Raw genomic sequence first — 23,349 nt, forward strand, 5'->3', positions numbered from 1 at the left:
CTTTGGTTATTTCAAAAGCCGTTTAGTTATTTCCTATTAGAACGAGTTATTCTAACAGAACATGTAGTGCAGAAAGTTGAGTGGGCGTGCGATTGAGATCATTCCTTACCTTAAATAAGTGGATCATTGATCATTAACTAAACCTAATGGGTGTAATGATATTTTCCATATTTACTGAACAAACTCAAGGTGTAAATGTTCGAACAGTCCCGTGAGTCCCTTCTGATAAATCTCGTTGTCGTTGTGAGACAAAGACCTGAACTTGAAGAAGAAAGGAGAAGATAAAATGGAAATAGCCGTTAAACCCTTCCTCATAGGCGTAAACCCTAGAGTAAACAACGCAAATTTCACTGTAAATTTCAATTTTCCCTCTTCAAAAGCATTCCCTTTACGTCTTCTAAACTTGTGTAACTGATAACATTTTTATATATTGTTCCTTTCTTTCAGACGCTTTATCACAAACACATGGTGAACGTCTCTGCTCCAACAGTTTCTTCCAAAAGAGCACGTTTTGGGCCTCGAAGGAACTGCAAAACACCTGAGCTTTCTACAAGGTGATGTTGTTTTATACATTTCGTAATGAGGGTAAGATGATAATGTAGTTTTGTGCCAAAAAAAATATGATGGCACATCGCTGTGGATTACTTTGCAACTGAAACTTAGATCATATTATAGTGTTGTGTCATGTTTGGGTTAGGTGTTTTGAACACGATTCTAATTTAGGTCGAGTTCAAGATGAGCGTGGTTTGACTCGAAACCCAAATGAACATGACCCTGAATACATGAACTGCCAGCTCTAGTACTGGGTCCATAATGATACGAGGTTAAATTACTGATTACATGTAAAATGTTTTAGTAATTGTGCATTTTGAGTGGCATGTAGCCTGTGTTGTTGACAAAAAAACTGTTCTTTGGTTATGTGTAATAATATTTAGTGGCCATGGTGTATAAAAATTATGTTACATATATTAGTAAAGAAATTTGTAACATGTATTAGCAACTGAGAAACTTTTTATGATGACGAAGAACTTTTTTTGTGTACTGTTACTGATCCAGTATTGTGGCAAATTCCTTGAAATTTCAGACATTGAGTTTGGTGGTAGAAATGTGGAATCAAGAAAGTGATAACTTGTATTAAACAATTAGGTTCTGGATGAGATCAATTGGATTTTGTACAAGTATTCTACTTGGATTTACTAGTTTTAAAGAAAATATAGGTTGGAAAGAAGGTGGAGCTGTTTTGACTCTTTTGTGAAGGTAATAGGTTGATTGGAAGTTATGGGACGATCAGACATCTCTGTTTTTCTTTTAGAAAATTAGTTGATAAGTGAGACTGTAGATTTGGCAGTGATGTGATGTGTGAATTCTTTGGTACTTCGCTTTGGTTCATTGTTTGCTTGACTTACAGTATAGCTCTGTTATTTTCCAATATGTGCTGAGTTAGTAAAAGTAAAGGTCGATTTCAGGTTGTGCTCTGTTGTTTGAAAATTCCCTTTTCATATTGCAGGAGTCATAAATATTGTTCGTCTGTTTTTGCTGTATTATCAGGTTCATCCAATTGTCTTTGTTCTTGATGTTACCTTTCTTATTTATTTTTTAATCTCATTTCTTCCTATTGCTATTGTTTCTGACACCAAATTGTTTAACGTGAATTAGGAGTGGAAGATGTCAGTGTTTCTTCATCTCAATTTGATGACTTCTTGGTTACCATCTCTGGAACTGATGACACTAGAAAATTGAAGGTACAAAAGAATCATGTGTCAAAATAACTGCATCATCATGAAGCTTCTATTGAAATAGAAAATAGTTATCATATAGGAGATTCTGGAATGACCTTAATGTTCCTTGCATTGTTACTGTTGGATTTATGGAAAAGTTTTATGCAGATATTTACAACCACTTGCATCAATTTAAAGTTGTCACTAATGTCCAGTATTGACTGCTGCAACTAGGTAAGCGTAGAGGTATCTGGTACTAAAACTCGAGCAATTTTTGATGATGTATTTGATAAAATGGTTGCTGAAGCCCAGCCAATTCCAGGCTTTCGACGAGTAAAAGGAGGTAAGATATTTTCAATGCACTGCAGAATTTCTAATGAATAGAATCTTATTTTGTTAGGATTTAGAGAAAAAAATAAAACTAGTCATGATCGTCTCAACGATCTTTTTAGTCAATATAGTGGCAAAAAATTAAACTAGCTTAAGTTTTGACTGCCATGCAATTTCTGATGAATATAACCTTATATTATGACTGCATTATTTTCTGATATTTTGCTAACAACTTGCTTATTTAATGAATCACTGATTTTATTTCCACTGACTGTTCCATAACTGATGAACAATCTGGACACTGCCAGGAAAAACTCCGAATGTAAGTTTCTGTATCCTATTCTTTTGCTACAGTCAGTTTATTTTTTTGGTGATTATAGTGATCTTTCTCCGTCCCTTTTTGGGTCTGAAGATTAAGGTTAATAAATCTAATTGGGAAACAAATATGTATTTTGAAGTGAAAATCACCCTTGCATATGTCTAACCATTCATAATAAGTGCTTTACGCGTGATTCATACATATAGCATGATAGAGATCAGATCACTTGGAAATGTAAACTGTACAGTTGGAGGAAAATTTCAATGCATTCTTGTGCTGCATTTCTAATTTTACGCAAGATTCCTTAATTTGTTCTTGTGATAACCAAGTAATTTCAAAGCTGTTTTCTGGGCATTTGAAATTTTTGCTTATAGGAGACGACATAAAAGTTTATTCGGCTCTCATTTTGGTGCGAGCTCTTCTGCACTTTGTATTCTTTATTTCCCCTTCTCCTTTCAACAGTATGTTGTTGCTGCATGGGGCTGACTGAGAGTATGCTACCTGCTGGATATGAGGTTTATCCATTCACAAACTGATGCTTGCAAATAAGTACATGTTACTGATACACATTTTAGGGAGTGCATCCATACAAAATCCACACATATATTTGATATTTTTGATAAGATGCTTATAAATTTCATCCTTGTTTATTATGTCAAGCAGATACCTAGAGACATTTTGTTAGAAGTCCTTGGACCTTCTAAAGTCTATAAAGAAGTTATCAAGAAAGTAATTAACTCCACCATTGCAGAGTATGTTGAAAAGGTGAATTGCAAATAGGCTGTCTTTCTCTTCTTTTTTTGGCATTTCAAAACCATTAAATTAATGCTTAGTCGTAGTGAAGTTGTTGTCAGTCCGGTCATTAGACTGCTTTGAAGTGGGGATTAAGCAGGTTAATTGCGTTGTTTCATAGTTTAACCACAGGTTTTACATGTTGACGTGAGCATAACATATGTGAATGCCAAAGTGCATTTTGCAAACGTTAGGAAACTGAGTCCTAATAATTGGGAAGGATGGGCAACAATATTGGGCCACAAATCGAGTTGTGCAACATTACAAATATTTATTAGTTAAAGAGGGCTTTATTCCTGGTCTTACCATTGGTCTGACTGGGGAAAACCCATACTGGCCTTTGACTGGGTCAAGGTCTGGTTCGGTAATTAAAACATTGACATCTTCATCTACTTCTTAATGCAAGAATTGTGCACACTGCATTCACTAAGTAGATAATAATATCACAATTTTTTCAAAACTCTGTTAAATGCATCATTGAAAATATCTTTCTCCTTATTATATTTAGGGTATTTCTATGGTACTTGGCAGCCTAGTACAATTTCATGTCAAGGGAGTTAACAGCAATAGATAACGGTAAAATAGTATTCCTAGTAAACAGATATGTTCATCCAACGATAACTATTACCAGTATCCGTGCCATTTGGTAGATAGGTAGAACTTTTCTTATGCCAATACTTATATAACATCCTAGTCAAATAACTTGATCATCGTTGAGATATTGTTTGCTTTCTATACACACTTTGTTATGATTTTGCTTATTTGATTTAGATACATAGTTTGTCATAGTTTTGTTTTTGAGTTTTACAATCTAAAATACATTTTGATAGTTTAAAAGTTTATATATTATTTAACCAATGTTATCTTATTATGTATAAGCGATGTGAAATGTTTATATATAACTAATATCTCTGCTGTGTTTTGTCAATATGAGATTTATCAAGGCGTTTTACATTTAACAACATTTTAGTGTGTAATTACATTTTATCAAGCTCCCCGTTTTTTACTTATTTTGCACTCAATCAAATTGAGCCTGAATGTAATCCTGATAATCTGTTGAATCCTTTTACATTGTCCCAGGAAGGTTTAAAAGTAAGTACAGACTTGAGAGTTGAGCAGAGCTTTGAAGATCTTGAGGATATGTTTGAACCAGATGAAAAGTTCAGCTTTGATGCTGTCATTCAGCTTCAGGAAACAGACTGAAAAATGTTGTTAATTTTAGTATTCATTGAAATTTTGTGTATGTATTAATTATTTCCTGGAAGAAAGCTGTAGACACTGTTGATATTAGACAACAAAATGACTGATTTCCCACTGAACTTTTCCCTAGAGTTGCCTTTTACCCTTGAAGTTTAGTCTAATAATATAATCACCCTAAAAAGTGAACTGATAAAACCTTTGGGTCTGTTTTGGTTTGGAAAATTTTTTATCATCAAAAAACTGAAGAATTACCACAATGATAAGTTGATAATGTATTTGTCTATATCGGTATGAATAAATAATTATTATATTTGATTAATTATGATAAAAAAATATTAAGATATTATTTTACGTAAATATTTTTGGTATATTAAACTATAGTATATTAAACTGAAATTATTAAATTACGATAAAATTATAATCAGATTATTTATATATTACTTGTTATGTTAACTTTGTAATAAGATATTATCGTAATTTGTTATTTTCTCAAACTAAACACATCTATGGTGTAATAAGTTAATATATATAAAAACTTAATTATGTCATTAAAACTATGTGAATGTCAATAGTTTGATTGATTTCGGATCGATCAAAACTCAAATTGGTATTTTGACACTTGATTGAAAACATAGATAAGCATATCTCTTATTAATTTTAAGGACATTGATTAGTTGAGCAAGTCCAAAGAAATTAAAAATGAGCTAAATTTATATATATTAAACCCTATTCAAGAATTGCCACCATTGGGGACTGAGGAATAATTTCATAAATATTGGGTTTCTCAGTAATTTCTCCAAAATCAGGAAGTCAAAATTTGTCCTCTCATAAATACTGTAACAGTGTCAATACTGTATTCTCTTGCCTCTTCTATAACTCTGCTCTTGCCATTTGCGTTCTCCCCAAGAGAGGAAAAAGAGAGGGCTTTAGAGACGAAAGTGAAAGAGGGTTAAAGCAGTAACAGATCTCCATCGCAGTCTACGTTATGGTAACACTAGAACTTCGAGATTTTTTTTTTTTGAAAAAGCTTAGAACTTTAATAATTTCTTTTAGTGTTTTCTAATCTAATCAATCTCCGATTTCTAATACTTGCATGCAATTTCGGACCTGTAATTTTTTATCTAATTTCTTGTTTTGAATCGTTGTTGCATTCTTTGTAAGTTGAAGAACTGAATAATTAAGCTGCCATGGAAGATTTTAAGATAATTTAAACGTTATTGATGCAAGTAGTAGCTGGGTTTTCTTTTTTTGTTGATCTGGGATTGTTTATTTGAGTTCTTTGTGGGTGTTTGATTTCACTTGCGTTCATATTATTTTCTGAAGGGCTTTTTGCAACCCGATCCGTTTCTGAATGAATTGACTAGCATGTTTGAGCGAAATAGAGAGAAGGGCTCTGTTTGGGTTACTTTCAAACGATGTAAGTGTTTATTTGTTTATTTATTTATTTTCTATTATGCTATGTTTTCTTTGTTTTCTCTCTGGTTTTACTTGATGTGGGTTGTAAAATTATGTGTTGGGGTATTTGTGAGATATGCTGATTATCGTTCGTGCCTTTTAAGCATCAATGAAGTCTAAGGTTCAAACAAATAAAATGATGACTTCGGGAGAATCCATTGAATATCGATGCCTCATCCGTGCTACTGATGGGAAACAAAAGATTTCTACAACGGTATGTCTCATTTGCTGTATTCTTTCATACACATTTTACTGAGCTTGAGGGATTTGGGATATGATAGGCTGTAACTGTCATTCATCTGTGCATCTAGTACAATGTTGTTACATTATTTGGGATATGATAACCCACCAATGAAGAGCATCTTCCTTTGAAAAAATAATTAACAATCTTGACTATCTTTTTTTGTGGGTTTCTAGCTTTAAATTTGTCTCTCAAAGTAGAGATTTTAGTGCCTAAGTATGTCTGTACAGTCTCATGGATTTGGTTTTTGACTGGGTGTCAGAGTTTGTAAATTCCTGTTGTGAGTTGAGATAAGCAATTGTTGAGAAGTTTATGAAAGTGAAACAAGAAGCACTATTGGATTATGCGGGTGGAAAATCCTGGGCTATTGCAACACACTGGGCAGCAAAATCTCCTTGCATCGACAGACTCAAAGCTTTCAGTGGACAGAAGAATAGAGAACCCACAGATAGAAAACCAACATTGTGTATGATTAGCGCTGTTAACAATGAATAACTAAAGCCTTTATTCATAGGTTAAAGAGATATTTTCTAATCCTGAGTAAACACGAAATAAAGTTTAAAATAATTAATGGACAAAATAAATCCTTAAAACAACCTTGACAAGTGAATCCATAAATCAAGAGACTTAATTAACCTTGAAACCTATCCTATTTATCTTACATCAAGTTATATATTCTGGCATATTAGGACTCTGAGTGGTTCCAAACTATGTACTGCCTTGCCTTCCTTTTTGTTTGCCCCCACTGGCTTAGTGAAAGAGGAAATCATTTTCCTGTTTGCTCATGTTTTCCTGCCTGTTTGATTGTAACCTGGAAATATCTTATAGCATGTATCTCCACTCCAGAATGGTGTTTTGTGCCAGTGTCTTGTGTGACATTAGGTGAAATGGAAATTCAGCTATCATTTAAACTACCAAAGCTTGCTTTATCACAAAGGATACACTAGAGGAAGGGTTTGAAGAACTTTCTCTATGCCAATGCTTGTTTAAACAAGTTTTTCATTAATAGTCATTAAAGGCTTCTTATGCTCTTTCTTTTTCCACTTCATATCTTTATCACCAATTGAAATCTAACATTTTATTTTTCTTCCAGTTGCCTAAATTCATCAGTTGCTACTTTTAAATTGTGATAGTATCTTGGTAGGAAGATTTATTGATTAGCATTGATCATTTAAACAATTGTTTTTTTCTCAAGTTTGTGAGGACTTTAGTTGTGTAATTGTGTCCAGGCAAGATTTAAAAGTATCCTGGATACTGGAGACTTGATAAGATAGAAATATCAAAATTACGTGCAGTAATATTTGCAATGTATATTACATGAACATTGATTTGCACTTCCTTACCTAGACAGACCTCTTTATCATAGGCATGATCCTATGAGGCAACTTGTTTCCCCTTGCCCTTCATCTATTTATGTTTCATTTGTAAATCAAGAGGCCCTGGCTAACAGCTGCCCCTGATTTTGTTGAATAGGTTGGGGCAAAGGATCACCAGCGCTTTCAAGCTTCCTATGCTACTCTTCTCAAGGCTCACATGGCTGCTCTAAAGAAGAGGGAGAGGAAGGACCGGAAAAAGGCTGCAGAGGGAGATAAAAAAGATGGAGCTTCAAATAAAAAGCCAAAGCCAAAGAGAGTGTGAACAAGTCTCTTGCTACCAACACCCTCTGTATAAAGTGGGAAAGCTTTTTTTTTTCTTCTTGATATTTGCTATCTAGGATCTTTTGCTTAAATGGGGAGAGATCATACAGAATTTCTTTCAGTTTTGAATTATTATGGAGATACGCGATACGGGTTTTTGTTCAGGTTGAATGCTATCTGAGAAAACATGCAGACTATCTGTTTTCAGCCTTTGGCATAATGGATTTTTTGACCCAGAAATTCCTAATGATTTTGTTTGCTTGGTAGGATGTTGTTGGACATTAATGAGGTTCCTCTTGCATTGCTTAAAATTCAGAGGGTAAACAACATTTTTTTTAATGCAATTCTCCATGTTCATTAATGGTGGATTCAAACCAAGCCAACTCGAGTTTGAATCCATGTTTGAACTCGAACTGAAGCTCCAGTATGGCTTGAGTTTGAGGACTATCTAAAGATTCTTCACTGGAGCTTGAGCTGATCCTTCTTAAGCTTGGTTCAACTTGAATCCACCCTGCATTTCATGGCTGCTATTTCAAAACATGCTCATCAAACTTGTGGTGACTTGAGTTGTAGCAATTTGTTACAATTTCTACAACTTGGTGGAAATTTGTTAAATATTTTTTCAGGGAATAAAATTAAGGGCTAATTCCTTGAGCTAGAAGCATCATTCAATTGCTGCGATCCTTGAGGAAATTTTTACTGATTGCAATGCAGGCTTGCTGTAAAGCTACATTGATGAGTGAGAGGTAGGCTCCTGACACTGAAGACTCTCACACTTCTTAAGTTCTAATAACTCGGGAAGAGTAAGTGACTCTCAGCCCTTAATTGTTGTTGGATTATGGGTAAACTTGCAAACTGTCTTACAAGGTAATAATGTCTATATTTAAATTTTAAGGTAATAATCTTGGAATTTTGAAAGTGAATTAGGCTATGAGTAATCTTTACAACTTTTTTTTCTCCCATGTCATCGAGCTGTCTGTTCAAGCAGTTCCAGTGAGACAAACTTAATATCAAATTGACCATTCTGAATTCAAATAAAGTTTAAACAAACTTTTGTTTGACTGGGTTTTAATCCACCCCAGTATAGGTCTATGATAAATGGTATTAAAATAATGTTGCAAGTATAACATTTTATGCAAACTCAACTCTTCTATAAATTGATGATACACACATCAATTATTTTAATTTGGTTTCTACCATATGGCGCACTAAAGAAACTTTCTCTGTTGACATGATGGCTAAATCGATCGTCTCTTGAAACATCTCAAAAAGAACACAAATCAAGTATTAAAACTAATTCCATATCACAGTTGCAGACAATCTGCACGGTGCACCGGGAAATGAACACTGAAAAACTACAAGAAGGATGACTCTGCAAACATGTTCGATCACTGGGTAGCATTTTGTAAAGAATGTAAGATCAAAGAAGACGCCTATACTTGGGACAGTTGAGCCATGCTGAGTTGTTCGTCTCTTGCCGAAACTTCTCACAAACCTTCTCTGTCAGGATTTTCCAGACTCTTTCCCATTTATACATAGTGTTCTTCAAGCGGACGCTCTTTTTTCCTTTAAGGAGATACTTTATGAAATCGTTTGTTAACCGAACCAGCTCAACACCATCTATGAAGCAAATGTACTGCAACATAAGAATAATGTAAGAGATGTTAATAAATATGGGATGGGACAGACCAATTCTGAACTGAGAGACTTAATCAATATAAATAATTTTTCTTACAGAAGGCCAGTTACAGTAGAAAATATGTTCTGATCCATATAGCAGAAAAAATGTAGTAAATTGAATGATGCTTCTTGCAACACTAAGACGGTAAAAAAGAGGTAAAACTAATGAACCATAAAATGCTCACAAACGAGTATTAAACAACAAATAGAATACACATGTTTCAATTTGAACAACAACAATAAAACCTTTGCTACTTATTTTCTATTTCATTTTTTTTAAACCTTTGAAACCTCATGCAGTCTATCACAGATCTGTATTATATATGGCTTAGATACATTATCGCATTAATTTTGGACCAGCTGTTCTCAATTTTTTTTTCGATATATTGTTTCAATTGAAGTGCCTTAATATGCAGAACATCAGTTACTAGAATAAGCACTGTTTTCAGCTCGGATCATTGCAGTTTAGGACAATGAATACTTCCAAAATCTGCACCTTTCCCCTCAATTATTATTATCTTAAAACTAATTGCAGTATATTTTTGCACTTTAGGTAAATTATTATATAGAAAAAAAACATACAGTAGATATATTCTTAAGCATTTGAAATTTCAATGCAGTATAATTAAGATGTTTAAGATCAGACTTAATATGATTTCCAACACAACTGAACAAAAGTAAGAAGAAGAAAGGGGAAAAAGATCACTTTACCACGAGTATGACGAAAATTGTTGCTAATATCCGTTTTCCAGTTTCATCCCTTGAATCTCCAGAACCATTTCCACCGCTGCTGCTGCCACCACCACCACCACCATCACGTGGCGGACTCTTGCCACCGCTTCCATTATAGTATTCTTTCTTCTCAATCTGCTGTCGAAGCAAATCCTCAATTGACTGTCCCTTCAAATTTCCCATATTTTTTCCAAAAGCTTCCCATGGATGTTTCTGATGAAAATAATAAACAAATGAAATACACTAGGATAAGGGATTCCATAGTATATGTTTCCAGATCAACATAGTGGCTTCCATGACTTAAACCAATAAAAAGACAAACCAATGATGTGCTTTTATGTTAGTCTTTTTGTGTACAAAGTTCAACTCCAATATAGTCATTTTTATAGCAAGATGAAAACACCACAAAGACAGCACTCAAAACATTTCATCAAAACTTTTATGACTGCAAAAAGGGAGCAAGTGGCTGTAAAAAATAAAGTAACATAAAAACCAACTGTTTAGTTGTCTGGGTAGAAATACAGTACTAATTGCTTTTTGGTATTTTCAACGAAAAAGACGAGAAAACAGAGATATTTAAAAAAATAATCATCTCAATATATTTATGCATGGCTAGCCAACTTTGATATTTCTTGAACAAATACACCCAAAAAAATAGTGACCTTCAACAGCCATGTAAAATGCCACTAATGTCTAACATGTCAAGTATAATTTTTTCATCCATTCGTGTGAACATGAGGCTAAATGTGAAAATCCTTAGGTGGATTATTTCCAAGAAGAACTCGAAATATAGTTATTTCTAAACCAAGCTCAAACATCCTAAGTTTATGCAATTCAACAATCACAAAGCATTAAGAAAGACAGATTATACCACATATACTTCACACTCAAAATCTTCAACACAAAACTTTAGAATCAATATAACCAGATGAATGGCTTCTGGTTAAGAAAAATAGATAGGAGGACCTCAGGAACCCCACCCAGGCATCCAAGAGGCGGATGAATGATACTAAGAAAGCAACGTAACTGACACGTGCACTGACTGGGACTCTCGTGAGAAAGCCAAACAATTTTATCACTTTTCTTGGAACGAACGTCACCATAATGAAAATGAACCATGAATATTGTAATGGATGAATTCTACATAAACTACGAACAAGAATTCAAGAAACACATATCCATTCTCTCATTTCTTTGAGAACTTCGATCAAACACATTATAAAAACTCACAAATCACCACTCACCCACGACCACAGCCACAAATCCTAAAACTAAAGGGGCATCTTTTTTACCTCGTCTTCTGACTTGTCTTTGCCTCCCAGAACGCAAACAACCCCTCGTGGTTGCCGCCCTCTCAACCGAGGCATGAATAGTGGGTACGACGTCGTCCCATTCAGCGTCACCAACGCCCTACTTGTCTTGCACGGCACGCTCCTCAAATCAGCCCTGTTCGGCAGAACCACACCAGACTTGCACAACCCATTTCCCTGAATGCAACTCATCTTTCAACAACAAAAACAAACACTGAAAACAACAACAAAAATGAATTAATTAAATCTAAACAAATAAAAAAAAATTCTAATTTTTGATAAAGAGTTACTGACATCAAACGAATAAGATTAAGAAATACTGGAAGTACGCACATGAAATGGAATCTGAATGTTGAAATTGAAGAGAGTAATCCTGAAAGTTTTTATTTTTATTTATTCTTTGTTTTGATTTTTATTTGAAACCCTAGAAACTTCTTGGGTTTTTTGTCTTATTGAGTGCGGAGAAGAAGTGAAGGGATGATGTTAAAAGTCCTGGTTAAGGCACATCGAATTGAAGAAAATTGGTATAAATAGTCTCCGCTTAAGGCGGTGAAAGGACTGACCATCGAGTCGATTCGAAAATTTATGTTCAATTTTAACGAATCAAACTTAAACTCAAACACTCATTCATCAACTTTGTCGGGGTTGAGTAGTATCACAACATTGAAGTCATTTTTCTCTATCAGTTTTTCTTATTTGAGCTAAGTATATTATTAAAAGAAGGTAAATACAATAATAATGATGGTATTATCATTCCCATTATTAATAATTAAAAGTAGATCTGATTTGAATTAAATTAAAACCATGATAATTTGAGTTTATCTCGGATCAATCAAAGAGTAGTTAAAATTTAATTCAAATCGATCACAATTTATTGAAATTTAATCTAAATATTTAAAATCCAAGTTTCGAGCCAAACTCATATGGCCAAATTATTATTTGGTTAATTATATTTTTTTTTTATAGTTGAGGCTCTTCCATTGGGATAATTTTAAATTTTATTTTGGTTTTTAAATATTTTTATTTAATTTTAAATAAAAATTTAATTGAAACTCAATTTATTTATAAATTTAACTCCAATTCAATAATATTGCTTAAATCGAATTTTATTTTAAAATTTTTGTAATATTTTAGTACTGTTAAATACTTTCTTAATTTAAATAATTAAATATTTATTTATACATTTAATTACTATTACATTGCAAATTTTTATCTGAATTATATTATGGTATATGAAATTAAATTAACATTTTTAAATGCTAATGGTAATTGTTACTAATTTTTAGGGTTATCTTCGTCTTTTCGATCTGGTTATATGTGTAACAAAGCTTAATTCCAGATCTGTCCAAGCTTTCCGCTCTTCTCTGCTTTCCGCCAGTCTTGAGTTCCAGGAACCGAGAGACATCGGCGACTTTACGGACATGGAATTTGAAGCAAATTACGAGATTTCTGCCACCGCCGATTTCATTCACAGTCGGAAGTTCACTAGAGTCGCTTTGCAGGTAACTCGTATTCTAATTTTATTTATTTATTTACAAAACCCTTGTAGGCCTCTCGCGCGTAATTTTTGAAAAAATTAAATAATTTTCAATTAAAATGAGATTAAAAGACTATCAATTGAGCCAGTTTGTTATGCTTTGCCTTAAAGTATTGCGCTTTCTTAGTGAATGTTGAAATTTTTTGCAAGTTTTATTGCTTTTTCTGATGTAATTTTCTCGCAAACAGATGGAGAATATTTTCTGTTTTCTTAAATTTTAAAAATATACTATAATTTCACAAACAAGTGTAAAAGTGTAATTTTACGTGCTTGCAAATTGTTATATTAGTTGGATAGTTGTAAGTATTTGTTCCATAAGATCACATTGCTGTACATGATTTTAATGCTATTGTACTGGGCAGATTTATACCTTTATAATTTGAGACATGGTGGTTCTGACGAGCATGATGAACACATGAAGCCTGACTTTTGGTTTTGTCGATTATAAATTGTCTGAAAAGATATTGAGTGGTTTAAATTGAGCAAATTTTGGATTGTGTGAGCATTAAAAATTTTTTTGAATATGTTAGCGTGTCATGATTATTATATGTTTTATGTGATTTTTATTTTATATTTTTTTTTATAGTTCCCGGATAATTTACTGAAGGATGCAACAAGGGTAGTCCAAGCTCTAAAGTCTAAGCTTTTGTCTCTCAGAGATTCCAGGGGAGAAAAAAATGGGGATAACAAAGATGTTGGATTGTATGTGATGGCAGACACAACTTTTGGTAGTTGTTGCGTTGATGAGATTGGAGCATCTCATATTAATGCTGATTGTGTCATACATTATGGACATACATGTCTTAGCCCGTGAGTATTCTTACAATAATTTGTTCTTTTGTTATATGTATTCTTATGAATGAAAATATGTGTTGGAATTCTTTTTTAATTTATATTTAATTTTTTTATTTTTATGCACACTTAATTGAACTTGAGATTGTCTAGTTAGAAAATGAAATCAGTGGATGAAAATATCAGGCACAAGAGGACTGGGTTATGAGTTTATAGTTTCCCCGCTTTAATTGAAGAACTTGAATGTAATTTATTTTGGTTTGCATACTGGTGTATTTTCTTCAACTGCTGAGCATTGATTTTTGTGAATGTGGCAATTCAATTTAGTTCATTAGTTTTTTCTGTGCTATTGATAATGTTGAATTCTACTTCATATGGTTTTCTTTAAATGGCATATCTTTTGTTCACAGGACTTCAACACTTCCTGCGTTCTTTGTTTTTGGAAAGGCTTCCGTCAATGTACCCAATTGTGTAAAGAATCTATCAAAGAATCCTTCAACAAATGGAAAACCTATTTTGGTATGATTCTTTATTTGAGAGTTTCTCTTTTGGCTTCTGAGTTGGCTCTTCAGTTTAATGTGCAATAAACAAGTGTCAAAGATGAAAATGCAATGTGTTTTTTTCTAGTCCACCTTTGGAATAGCACACTTTTTCTTTGTGATGTATTGAGATATTGGCTGAATAGCCTATTAAAATCCTTTCCTGTAATAATTATTGGTTTCTTTTGAAGTGCAGGTCCTTTATGGGCTGGAATATGCACATGCAATACCTCACATTAGAGAAGCACTGAAAGAAGCATCGTGCTCTGATGTGTCTGGACCATTAGAAATTAATTATGCTAATGTTATGTCTACAGTTATATATCCAGCGGAAAATCATAAAAGTGTCAATGAACTGGCTGGTGGCTGTACTGCTGATGATATTTCTAGTGCGGTAGCTGGTACTAGGTATGCCATTGGAGGCTTGATCTGGAATATTCCAGATGGACATAAAATGGAGGACTACATGCTTTTCTGGATTGGTTCTGACAATTCAGCTTTTGCAAATGTTGTATTGACATTTAACAGTTCTGAAATAGGTAGATAATTTCTATATTTGTCATGAAATTTATTGCCAAATTTTGTTTACTCTTCTTAAAAAGTTGCTGCTTTTATGTATATTCTAGCAAAACTGTGGTGCACATCCTTGTGTATTAATGTTTACGTGGGTGATTGATTCTTTAATTATTTACCTTGCTTGTGGTTGAATTTGATAATGATTTTTTCCCTCTAACGGTTTTCGTTTAATGTCAATGATGCTGGTTTTAGTCAGATATGATGCAGCAGAGGAACGCCTGGTGACAGATGTATCTCGCCAGTTAAAGATTCTTAAGCGTAGGTACTATTCACAACAATTTCATCATTCTTGACCAACTTGACCATTTATTTCCTTGTGTTGCCGAAATTTCTACCTTATCTATTTCCATGTTAGAGAATAAAGATATAGTCTATCTCTTCTACTCCTTTCCTTTTATATATATATATATATATATATATATATATATATACATATATATATTTGCATTATTCTGTGGTTCACTGTGTCTGCGATGATTTCTTTCAGATATTACCTGGTGGAGAAAGCAAAGGATGCTAACATTGTTGGAATTTTGGTCGGAACTCTTGGTGTTGGTATGTTAAAATTTCTATGTTTCTTTAGTCTTTTCTATGTTGCATACACTTGTGTAAGTATTGAAACACAGGCTTTTAAGTTAATGCCGTGCTCAGCTAGCTAGCTAAAAGTATATAGGTAGTACTTGGGTCAATATCATTGCTAGTTTTGTAATTTTGCTTCTTTGTTCATGTGCTTTTTAATTGATTCTCAAATTAGTTATTTTGCTATTATTTGATGCAGCTGGTTATCTTCATATGATTCATCAGATGAAAGAGTTGATAACAAAAGCAGGGAAAAAGACCTATACTTTTGCTATGGGAAGACCAAACCCTGCAAAACTTGCAAACTTTCCTGAGGTAAGTCTTAATAGATGATGAAGAGTGTTCCTCTGTTTTAAGTTCGTTTTATTGGAGGTAGTAATGATTTTAATTGAAAATTTATCATATGCGGCAGTGTGATGTTTTCATTACTGTTGCCTGCGCTCAAACTGCTCTTTTGGATAGCAAAGAGTTCTTCGCTCCAGTTATAACTCCATTTGAAGCTATGCTGGCTTTCAGCAGGTATTGTTTAAGATTTCCTTGCTTCACCAATTCGTAGAATTTGGTTTCATGATTTAATCCTTGGATTCACAAAGTTTGAATTTATTTATTTTTTTTCACTCTAGAGGAGGTCAATGGACAGGAGCCTATACAATGGAATTTCGAGATTTGATTAGTTCTTCACCAGTTGAGGCAAGGGATCAGGCAGAAGAAGCTAGGTTTTCCTTTATCAGAGGTGGATATGTGGAAGATATCGACCATCAAGGTATGTCTCACATTTTGTTGAGGCATTGAGATGGAAATGATAGGACTGTTCAGTGCAAGTTTAGGTTTCCAAATTCGTCGGGAATCTAATATACAATCTTATTTTTGTAAAGTATTGCATTTTTATAACTTTGTTTTGTTTCAGAAAACGTCAACGATGAGCAAGACAAGGAAGGAGCTCTTGCTCTAGTGACCGCAACAGAGAAGGCTCTGCTATTGCAAGATGGAAATCTTAACACTCTCATCAAGGGAACAGCCAAATCTGGAGCTGAGTTTTTCATAGGTCGATCTTATCATGGCCTTGAAATAAATGGTGATGGTTCTTCGCCACAACCATATATAGTCGGTAGAAGTGGCAAGGCATCGGGGTATGAGGATGAGAAAAAGTAAGCAGGAAAGTTGGTGATTTCACTGGTTAAAGTTACGGATAGATAAAAGCAACAGAGAGTTTCGCCAGCATTTAACACTTATTACAGCAGCAATCCTATGATGCTGTTGGTTAAATTTCAAGTCTTCTCTGGCAGACTTGTGCTCAATGATCGGCAAATTGCATTTAAAGCTAAACTGTCTCGTTCAAAGGCCTTGAAGTAAGTTTTCCTTCCTGTTTGATGATCTCTGGTATTCATTAATGCAAGAGCATCTGTGTTGGTCAAGTTTTTTATACTGTGAGAGTAATGTACATTGAAGTAAGGTATGTGGTGTATATACCTTACCAGATGAACTTGGTTTGAGTCCGAAACAGAATTGTGGTCTGGTAGTATGGTGCATATTACTTGCAATTGCTTGAGTCTTGGGTTCAGCAATTAAATTTTGCAAAACCTTGATTGGATTGACCTGAGGTGATTCGTCCAGTTCCCTAACTAATATGAGTTTAAACAATTACTTAGACTAAACTAATTTCTGGGTCTTAGTCGGAGCAGTTTGATTGGCCAGTTTGATCTAGTCCAAGTTTTAAAACATTGGTCAACTATTGAATTGTTTTTTCCCAGGAAGAGCACAAATGAAGATGCGTACATATGATTATATATTAGGAAGTGTAAGTATGTGTATTCAAGTTTATTTATTGAGCAATGCTATATGTGCATATTTTTGGTACATAATTTGAGTATATAAATGATGTGTCATTATCTGATTGGATGTTGTTTTATTTTTAATTTAAAATTATCTAATTACGTAATGACATATTATCTATATATCTAAATTATATCTAAAAAAAAATGTGTATACATAATTTTATTGTTATTTACAAGTGTGTAGAATCGAATTTGGATCTTCCAATTCCACACTGTGCGATTGGGTCAATTTTGGTTTTGATTAAATGCAAGAAAAAAAGGGACGGTTTGTTGAAAAATCATTTTAAAAGTTAAACTAAATAGAACTATAATACAATTGTTTGAATTACCGCAGTTCACAATTTGATCAGGTGACAACTCAACTTAAACCTAATTGTTGAAATAACATATTTTTACCTTAAAGTTTGACAAAAGCCATATTTTTAGTCGGTTGTTAAAATTATCATGAAGATCTATAATTTTTTTATAAAATTGTTGAAAAGATAAAAAACTTTCAAATTAAATAATATTTTATCTTAAAATTTTTATTAAATAATTTTTAAATAAAAAAAAAATTATTAGTACAAGTATAGATAATAGGGCATTAACACATTATCGTATTTGGGGTAAATATAGCTTTTGAAAATGTCATGCATATTAAAAAAATTTTTAGGGGGTTTTTAAAAATTAAGAAAAGTTTAGGTATGTTTTAAAATTTTAAAATTTCAATATGCTATCAATAGTTTTGAAAATGATAATTAAGCCCTCAAATAACTTAACAAAATCCAATAAATTAGGGGTGTAAATATATATTACAAAATATTGATGCTCTAATTATATTTTTAAAATATATAAAGATAAATATAACAATTTTTTAAACAAAAGAGGAAAAATATCCACTTATCTCTAATAAGTTAAAAAAAAGACATTTTCTCTCTTATAATATACTATTTATAATTTAGTTTAACAAAAATATTATTATAATATTTTAAACTTTGAGAATAAAATATCAATTAATTATATTTTTATTATAATAATTGAATAAAATAACATAAATATCCTAACTGTTAAAACTAATGACCGATTTAATAGAAAGATGGAAAATGGTTTTCCAAACTTAAAGGGTTGGAAAATCATGTTATCAAACCTTGGGTGGGAAATAGTGATTTAACATTTAATTTAGAGTAATACTATATGTACATTTTTTTGATACACAATTTGATTAAATAGATGATACGTTATCATACGATTGAATATAATTTTATCTTTAATTTAAAATTATTTAATAACGTGATATTATATTATTTATATATTTAAATTATATAAAAAAATATATGCATGGTTTTATTGTTTAATTTTATAATATTTATTACTTCTAGAAATATGAATTTCTCCCCGTACGCCATATCATTATAATATTAGGAATTTTACCTCTTATTGTCTTTGAATTTTTTGTGTTCAGCTCATGGGGGAAAAAAGTCCAAGGGAAAAAAAATGCATGCTTGCGCTGCCATTCAAGCACACATAAAATATAAAATTAAAATTTCATAAAAATAAAAAATTTTCGAATAGTCAAAATGTCATATTATTGCCCTAATTGGGCAATCATGTGGGTTAGCCTTTTGATAAAGACAAAATCAAACTTTATAATAGCATTTAAGATATAAGTCGTTACATAAATCGTTAAACCCAAGTGACATTTGAATCTTTCTAGCTTTCATAAATCGCTAGAAGATATAAGTCTAACATTAAAAAAAGAAAAGAAAAAGAAATGTAGAGGAAATATAATATATTGGAAATTAAAAAAAAAGATCGGTTTGAGTCATTTTAACAATTGGAGTATTATATCATATACTAAAAGTCAAATTTTTTAGGTTATATATAAGGTATCATATTCTATTTTAGGATATTTTTTTAAATAATAAAAAAAATCTAATTGTCACGTTATACTCTTAGAAAATATTACAAATACTTTCGAAATTTTAAATTTTTAAACATCTCTATCATGTCATTGTTTCTCCAAAAAGATATACTGATTTGTATCTATAAAATCTTTCATATTGTATAATAAACCATCATATCGTATCAATTTTTGATATATTTTAAGATATGTATTGTTTTTCACATGTATTATATTATATTGTTTGATATAGATATTGATAACCATGCCAATAATTAATAATGTTAAAGGACTTGTTTTTCTAATGAGCAATACTATGTGCACCCATATTTTAGTATCCAATTGGGTATATTGATAATATGTCATTAAGTGATTTAATCATTTTGGTACCTGTGAAAGGGGATTCAAAATTTCAAACTCTAAGATAGTGTTTTAGAAAAATGGTGACTCGAATTCTGTAAGAGGTTATTCAAATTCAGGAAGTACGAATTCAAAAGGTGAATTTTTAAAGAGATCTATGATAGGTATTAGATTGATATATTTAAGTAAATGCAATAGTTAGGATTATATCCATTTGATAGTCTAGTTGAACAGAGTGAGTACGCTGTTGTATACTAGAGTAACCTGTTATATAAAGTGTAAATATGAGTCATTATAAAAATACGATTAGTGACTATTCGTGTCAAGTACATGTTTTAGTTAGAGTTTATATATAAAAGTTGTATTAAAGTATATGTAAAGATAAAAAAAGATTTATACTAAATAAGGGCAGCTAAGATTAAAAGCTCAAATGTTATCTTCATCTTGTTGTCTCGTTCATTTATAGTAAAATTTTTCTTCATTATTTGCCCGTGTTTTTCTTACATTGGATTCTCTACGTAAATACTTGTACTCTTATATTGGTTATTTTTACATTTTGCTATTTGTTTTTCTTAATATTTCATAAACAAGCCTATTTAAATGCTAACTTGATCATAATTTTAAACACATGTAATTCTTAGCTTCTGATTTATTCATGCATACATAATCATGAAAAACCTTCATGAAAAATAGTTCAATACAAAAGGTAATACTTAAAGAACAAGTCTCCACTTCTTGTGTTATAAAATAATAACTCGGGAATTGGTATTGCCAGGTTAATAGTCCTCTTTATTCGTTAATAATTATACGAAGACAAAATTTTAACCCTGCTTCAATCTTGAGAGGACACATTATTTTTACCTCAGGCTAACAATAGAGATAATCTCCAGGATCAACACCAAGTTCGTCGCAATACTTAGTATAAAGGTTAACACGAGCCCTAACGGCACTAGGGTTTCCTCCATTGCACTCTGAAGGCTTAAAGGCTTTTATTGTAGCCCCAAAACCTTTCGTTAATTTTGGCTGAAGGCGAGTAACCCAGTACCATATGGCAGTTTTGAAAGATACTACGTTGTCTTTTGCGACGGTTGAAGGATTGGATAATCCGTCAAACCCAATTTCGTCGCCGGCTTCACCGTAATTGTAATTCCATTGTAGTTGAATGGGGCCTCGGCCGTAGTAGCACTGGCCTTTAACACAAGAGTAGTCTGTATAGCTTTCGTCACAGTAGTCTATAGAGGCACCGTGCGGCTCTTCTATACAGCAAAAGTCTACACAAACAGATAAACAAAAATACTTAGATTATGATGTCATTCATGTGTCGGAATCACTATATTCAGAGGTATTAAATTATCACATTTTTTTTAATTTAAAGGATTAAAATTTTATTTTTTTTAATAAAGAAAACCGATTTACAGATTTTCCTATAAAATAGACTAAATTTTTAATATTTTTTAATATTAAACTATTGAGAAAATATAATTAGAGTACTTTGTTTTGATTTATTTAGGAAGTAAGAAAATTAATTTAGCAACCTCAATGGAAAATTTAGAAGTTTAATTATTTAAATAAAAAAAATACATGAAAGTTTAGTGTCATTTTAAAGTTTGATCACTACAATTTGAAAAAAAGAAATTATATCAATTCCTGCCAACGATGTTATCTATACATATTACTATTCAATAAATCCTCGTAGAGGAATTTATTTGACAAGCAACAAATTAAAGTTTGAATTAGATTCAAATCGAGTTAAATTAAATTTGAATTTACTAAACTCATCTCATAGTTATTTAAACTCAATTTGGTACTATAGTCGAACAAACAATAACTAAGATAATGTTGTTTTGATATGTATTAATTAAATCAACGTTGCTTTGTGATTTGTATCAAAATCTTTTAAGTTTATGAGTTTAATGAGTAAAACACCCTTAAAGCTCAAGCTCGATAATATTTAACTTTTATACTTGAGTTTGAGTTTAAGTTCACTTGAGCCAAACTCGTTTTGAGCTCATTTGATCTGAGTTTATTTTTGTGTTTGAACAAACTCAGTTTGAATTCAATCCTGATTTGATAAGATCTTATCTTTGAAATGTTTGAGAGATCAAAATGATAAAAGGAGGGATAGGTGGAACTTACTTCCAGTTTCATAACTGAAATGAGCAAAAGAAGCAGCAACTTCACGCAAAGAATCGGTGTAAGTACCAACTCTACCATAATAAGGAAAGGATTCAGTGGCATAGAGGAATGCATTTCTTGTATAAAACCCTTTCCCAGGACAACTATCCGATGCCTGCCCAGCAATGCCATAGAAAAACCGAGATGTCACAACTGCTTCTATAGAAACATTATTAGGGTTTGACGATGAAGAGCAAGGACCTGACTGGCAGCCATAGCCACAATATGCATCACTAGAGCCACAATACCCATATTGACTGCAACAATGAGTCTCAGCGCAGTTGCAGTACTCAGAAGGTGAAGGGTTATAAGTGCCATTGTAACAAGGCCCGGCTTGGCAACCAGAGCCACAATAGGCTTCGCCAGAGCCACAATAACCGTATTGGCTGCAACACAAGCCGTCACCGCAGTTGCATTGGTAGGTATACGTCCCGTTGTAACACGGGCCAGCTTGGCAGCCGTAGCCGCAGTAGGAATCGCCATAGCCGCAATGGCCATATTGGCTGCAACATTGGTCTGAGCCACAGTCACAACTTCCACCCTTTGCACATTTTGGCACAACTCCGGCGAGAACCACAAGAAGAGTAATTGTTATAAGGCTTTTTTTATTGATGGAAATTTCCATCATTTTAGGGGAATTTAGTGAAAATTTTGATTGAGGGAAGGAGCTGTGGTGTTGAAATGAAGCGTGAAAGGATGGTATATATAGTGGTAGAGCTTCTTGTTAAAAAGCTTTGGAAAATAACTTAAGCTTTTATTTAAGTACTGATAATTACAGGACACCCTCAATATTTTACTTGAAGGTTGAAACACCCGCTTTGGTTCCACAAACTGTCAATGACACCCAAAACGTTAATATTCACCCATGCATGGTTTTAGTTCTTATAAGAATATTAATTGGATTTCTAAATAATGCGCCGTTATATAATTTAATAATTTTAAATTAAAATATAAAATAATATTTAATTATATAATCGTATATAATCTAAATACTCAATTAAATATTTAAAAATAAACTCAAAATTTCTAAAACCAAATCATTCATGATAATACTTTTTTTTTTTATCATGATAATAATTTCTTGGTCAATTTCTAAACCCTAAAAATGACACTTCTTGCGCATTTGACTTAGGTTGTGTTTTATTATCGAAATTGAAAGATTACTTTAAAAATAGATTACTGTGAAAATTTTTGTGTATAAATTAATACTATATTTGATAAAAATTAATAAGTATAAATAATTATTGTTTTTAGTTAGAGGTAATAAAAAATATTAATAAATTATTTTACTTAAATATTTTTAGATATAATTTTCTAAAATATTTTTTATGTTATTTGTTATATTAATTGAAAATAAGAGTATTTTTATCCTTAAAAATTTAATAAATAAAGATATAGTTATAATAAAATTAAAATTATCTTAATAATATTTTAATATCTAAGATAGATATGATAATTATATTATATGTCACATTAATATTGATAATAAAAATCTTTTATTTCTTATAAACTAAATAAAATAATGTAAATAATAAAAGATAGATTACAAAAATAATTTTTAATAATCTTTAATCATACCAAATGCCCCCTTCAAGAAATAATATAAACTCCTTCTAGTAACTATATCTCAAACACAAATCAATAACAAAACAAAGCTTTGAAT

General features: G+C 32.0%; 5 protein-coding genes across 10 annotated transcripts; 3 read left to right on the top strand and 2 right to left on the bottom strand.

Annotated features, from left to right (window-relative positions):
• Positions 1 to 133: 133 nt before the first annotated feature.
• LOC123220297 (trigger factor-like) lies at positions 134 to 4,478 on the top strand. Of its 5 annotated transcripts, none has more exons than XM_044642411.1 (8): positions 139 to 331; positions 448 to 554; positions 1,508 to 1,548; positions 1,657 to 1,742; positions 1,953 to 2,061; positions 2,357 to 2,370; positions 3,031 to 3,132; positions 4,240 to 4,478. In XM_044642411.1, the coding sequence occupies exons 1-8, from the start codon at positions 287 to 289 to the stop codon at positions 4,360 to 4,362; spliced, it is 627 nt and encodes a 208-aa protein (XP_044498346.1). In that variant the 5' UTR covers positions 139 to 286; the 3' UTR covers positions 4,363 to 4,478. The 5 variants fall into 5 exon arrangements, with proteins under 5 accessions (XP_044498348.1, XP_044498346.1, XP_044498349.1 ...); XM_044642414.1 differs by having other exon boundaries at positions 140 to 352; positions 4,244 to 4,382; XM_044642410.1 differs by having other exon boundaries at positions 141 to 340.
• A 708-nt stretch (positions 4,479 to 5,186) lies between these two features.
• On the top strand, positions 5,187 to 7,932 carry LOC123221328 (signal recognition particle 14 kDa protein). The gene is made up of 4 exons (XM_044644154.1): positions 5,187 to 5,347; positions 5,683 to 5,776; positions 5,919 to 6,028; positions 7,529 to 7,932. The coding sequence occupies exons 1-4, from the start codon at positions 5,345 to 5,347 to the stop codon at positions 7,691 to 7,693; spliced, it is 372 nt and encodes a 123-aa protein (XP_044500089.1). The 5' UTR covers positions 5,187 to 5,344; the 3' UTR covers positions 7,694 to 7,932.
• An 889-nt stretch (positions 7,933 to 8,821) lies between these two features.
• On the bottom strand, positions 8,822 to 11,916 carry LOC123221327. 2 transcript variants are annotated; one of them, XM_044644153.1, is made up of 4 exons: positions 11,709 to 11,916; positions 11,397 to 11,628; positions 10,084 to 10,317; positions 8,822 to 9,328 (listed from the first exon to the last, which is right to left on the bottom strand). In XM_044644153.1, the coding sequence occupies exons 2-4, from the start codon at positions 11,604 to 11,606 to the stop codon at positions 9,113 to 9,115; spliced, it is 660 nt and encodes a 219-aa protein (XP_044500088.1). In that variant the 5' UTR covers positions 11,607 to 11,628; positions 11,709 to 11,916; the 3' UTR covers positions 8,822 to 9,112. The 2 variants fall into 2 exon arrangements, with proteins under 2 accessions (XP_044500088.1, XP_044500087.1); XM_044644152.1 differs by having other exon boundaries at positions 8,955 to 9,328; positions 11,748 to 11,915.
• Positions 11,917 to 12,756: 840 nt separating this feature from the next.
• On the top strand, positions 12,757 to 17,037 carry LOC123219992 (2-(3-amino-3-carboxypropyl)histidine synthase subunit 2). Its single transcript, XM_044641977.1, has 10 exons — positions 12,757 to 12,916; positions 13,538 to 13,761; positions 14,154 to 14,262; positions 14,479 to 14,821; positions 15,051 to 15,120; positions 15,346 to 15,413; positions 15,637 to 15,752; positions 15,850 to 15,956; positions 16,061 to 16,200; positions 16,345 to 17,037. The coding sequence occupies exons 1-10, from the start codon at positions 12,836 to 12,838 to the stop codon at positions 16,587 to 16,589; spliced, it is 1,503 nt and encodes a 500-aa protein (XP_044497912.1). The 5' UTR covers positions 12,757 to 12,835; the 3' UTR covers positions 16,590 to 17,037.
• Positions 17,038 to 20,224: 3,187 nt separating this feature from the next.
• On the bottom strand, positions 20,225 to 22,364 carry LOC123220378 (endochitinase PR4-like). Its single transcript, XM_044642580.1, has 2 exons — positions 21,648 to 22,364; positions 20,225 to 20,782 (listed from the first exon to the last, which is right to left on the bottom strand). The coding sequence occupies exons 1-2, from the start codon at positions 22,312 to 22,314 to the stop codon at positions 20,379 to 20,381; spliced, it is 1,071 nt and encodes a 356-aa protein (XP_044498515.1). The 5' UTR covers positions 22,315 to 22,364; the 3' UTR covers positions 20,225 to 20,378.
• Positions 22,365 to 23,349: the final 985 nt, after the last annotated feature.

The sequence above is a fragment of the Mangifera indica genome, chromosome 7 (assembly GCF_011075055.1).
Source record: "Mangifera indica cultivar Alphonso chromosome 7, CATAS_Mindica_2.1, whole genome shotgun sequence".
Lineage (NCBI taxonomy): Eukaryota > Viridiplantae > Streptophyta > Magnoliopsida > Sapindales > Anacardiaceae > Mangifera > Mangifera indica.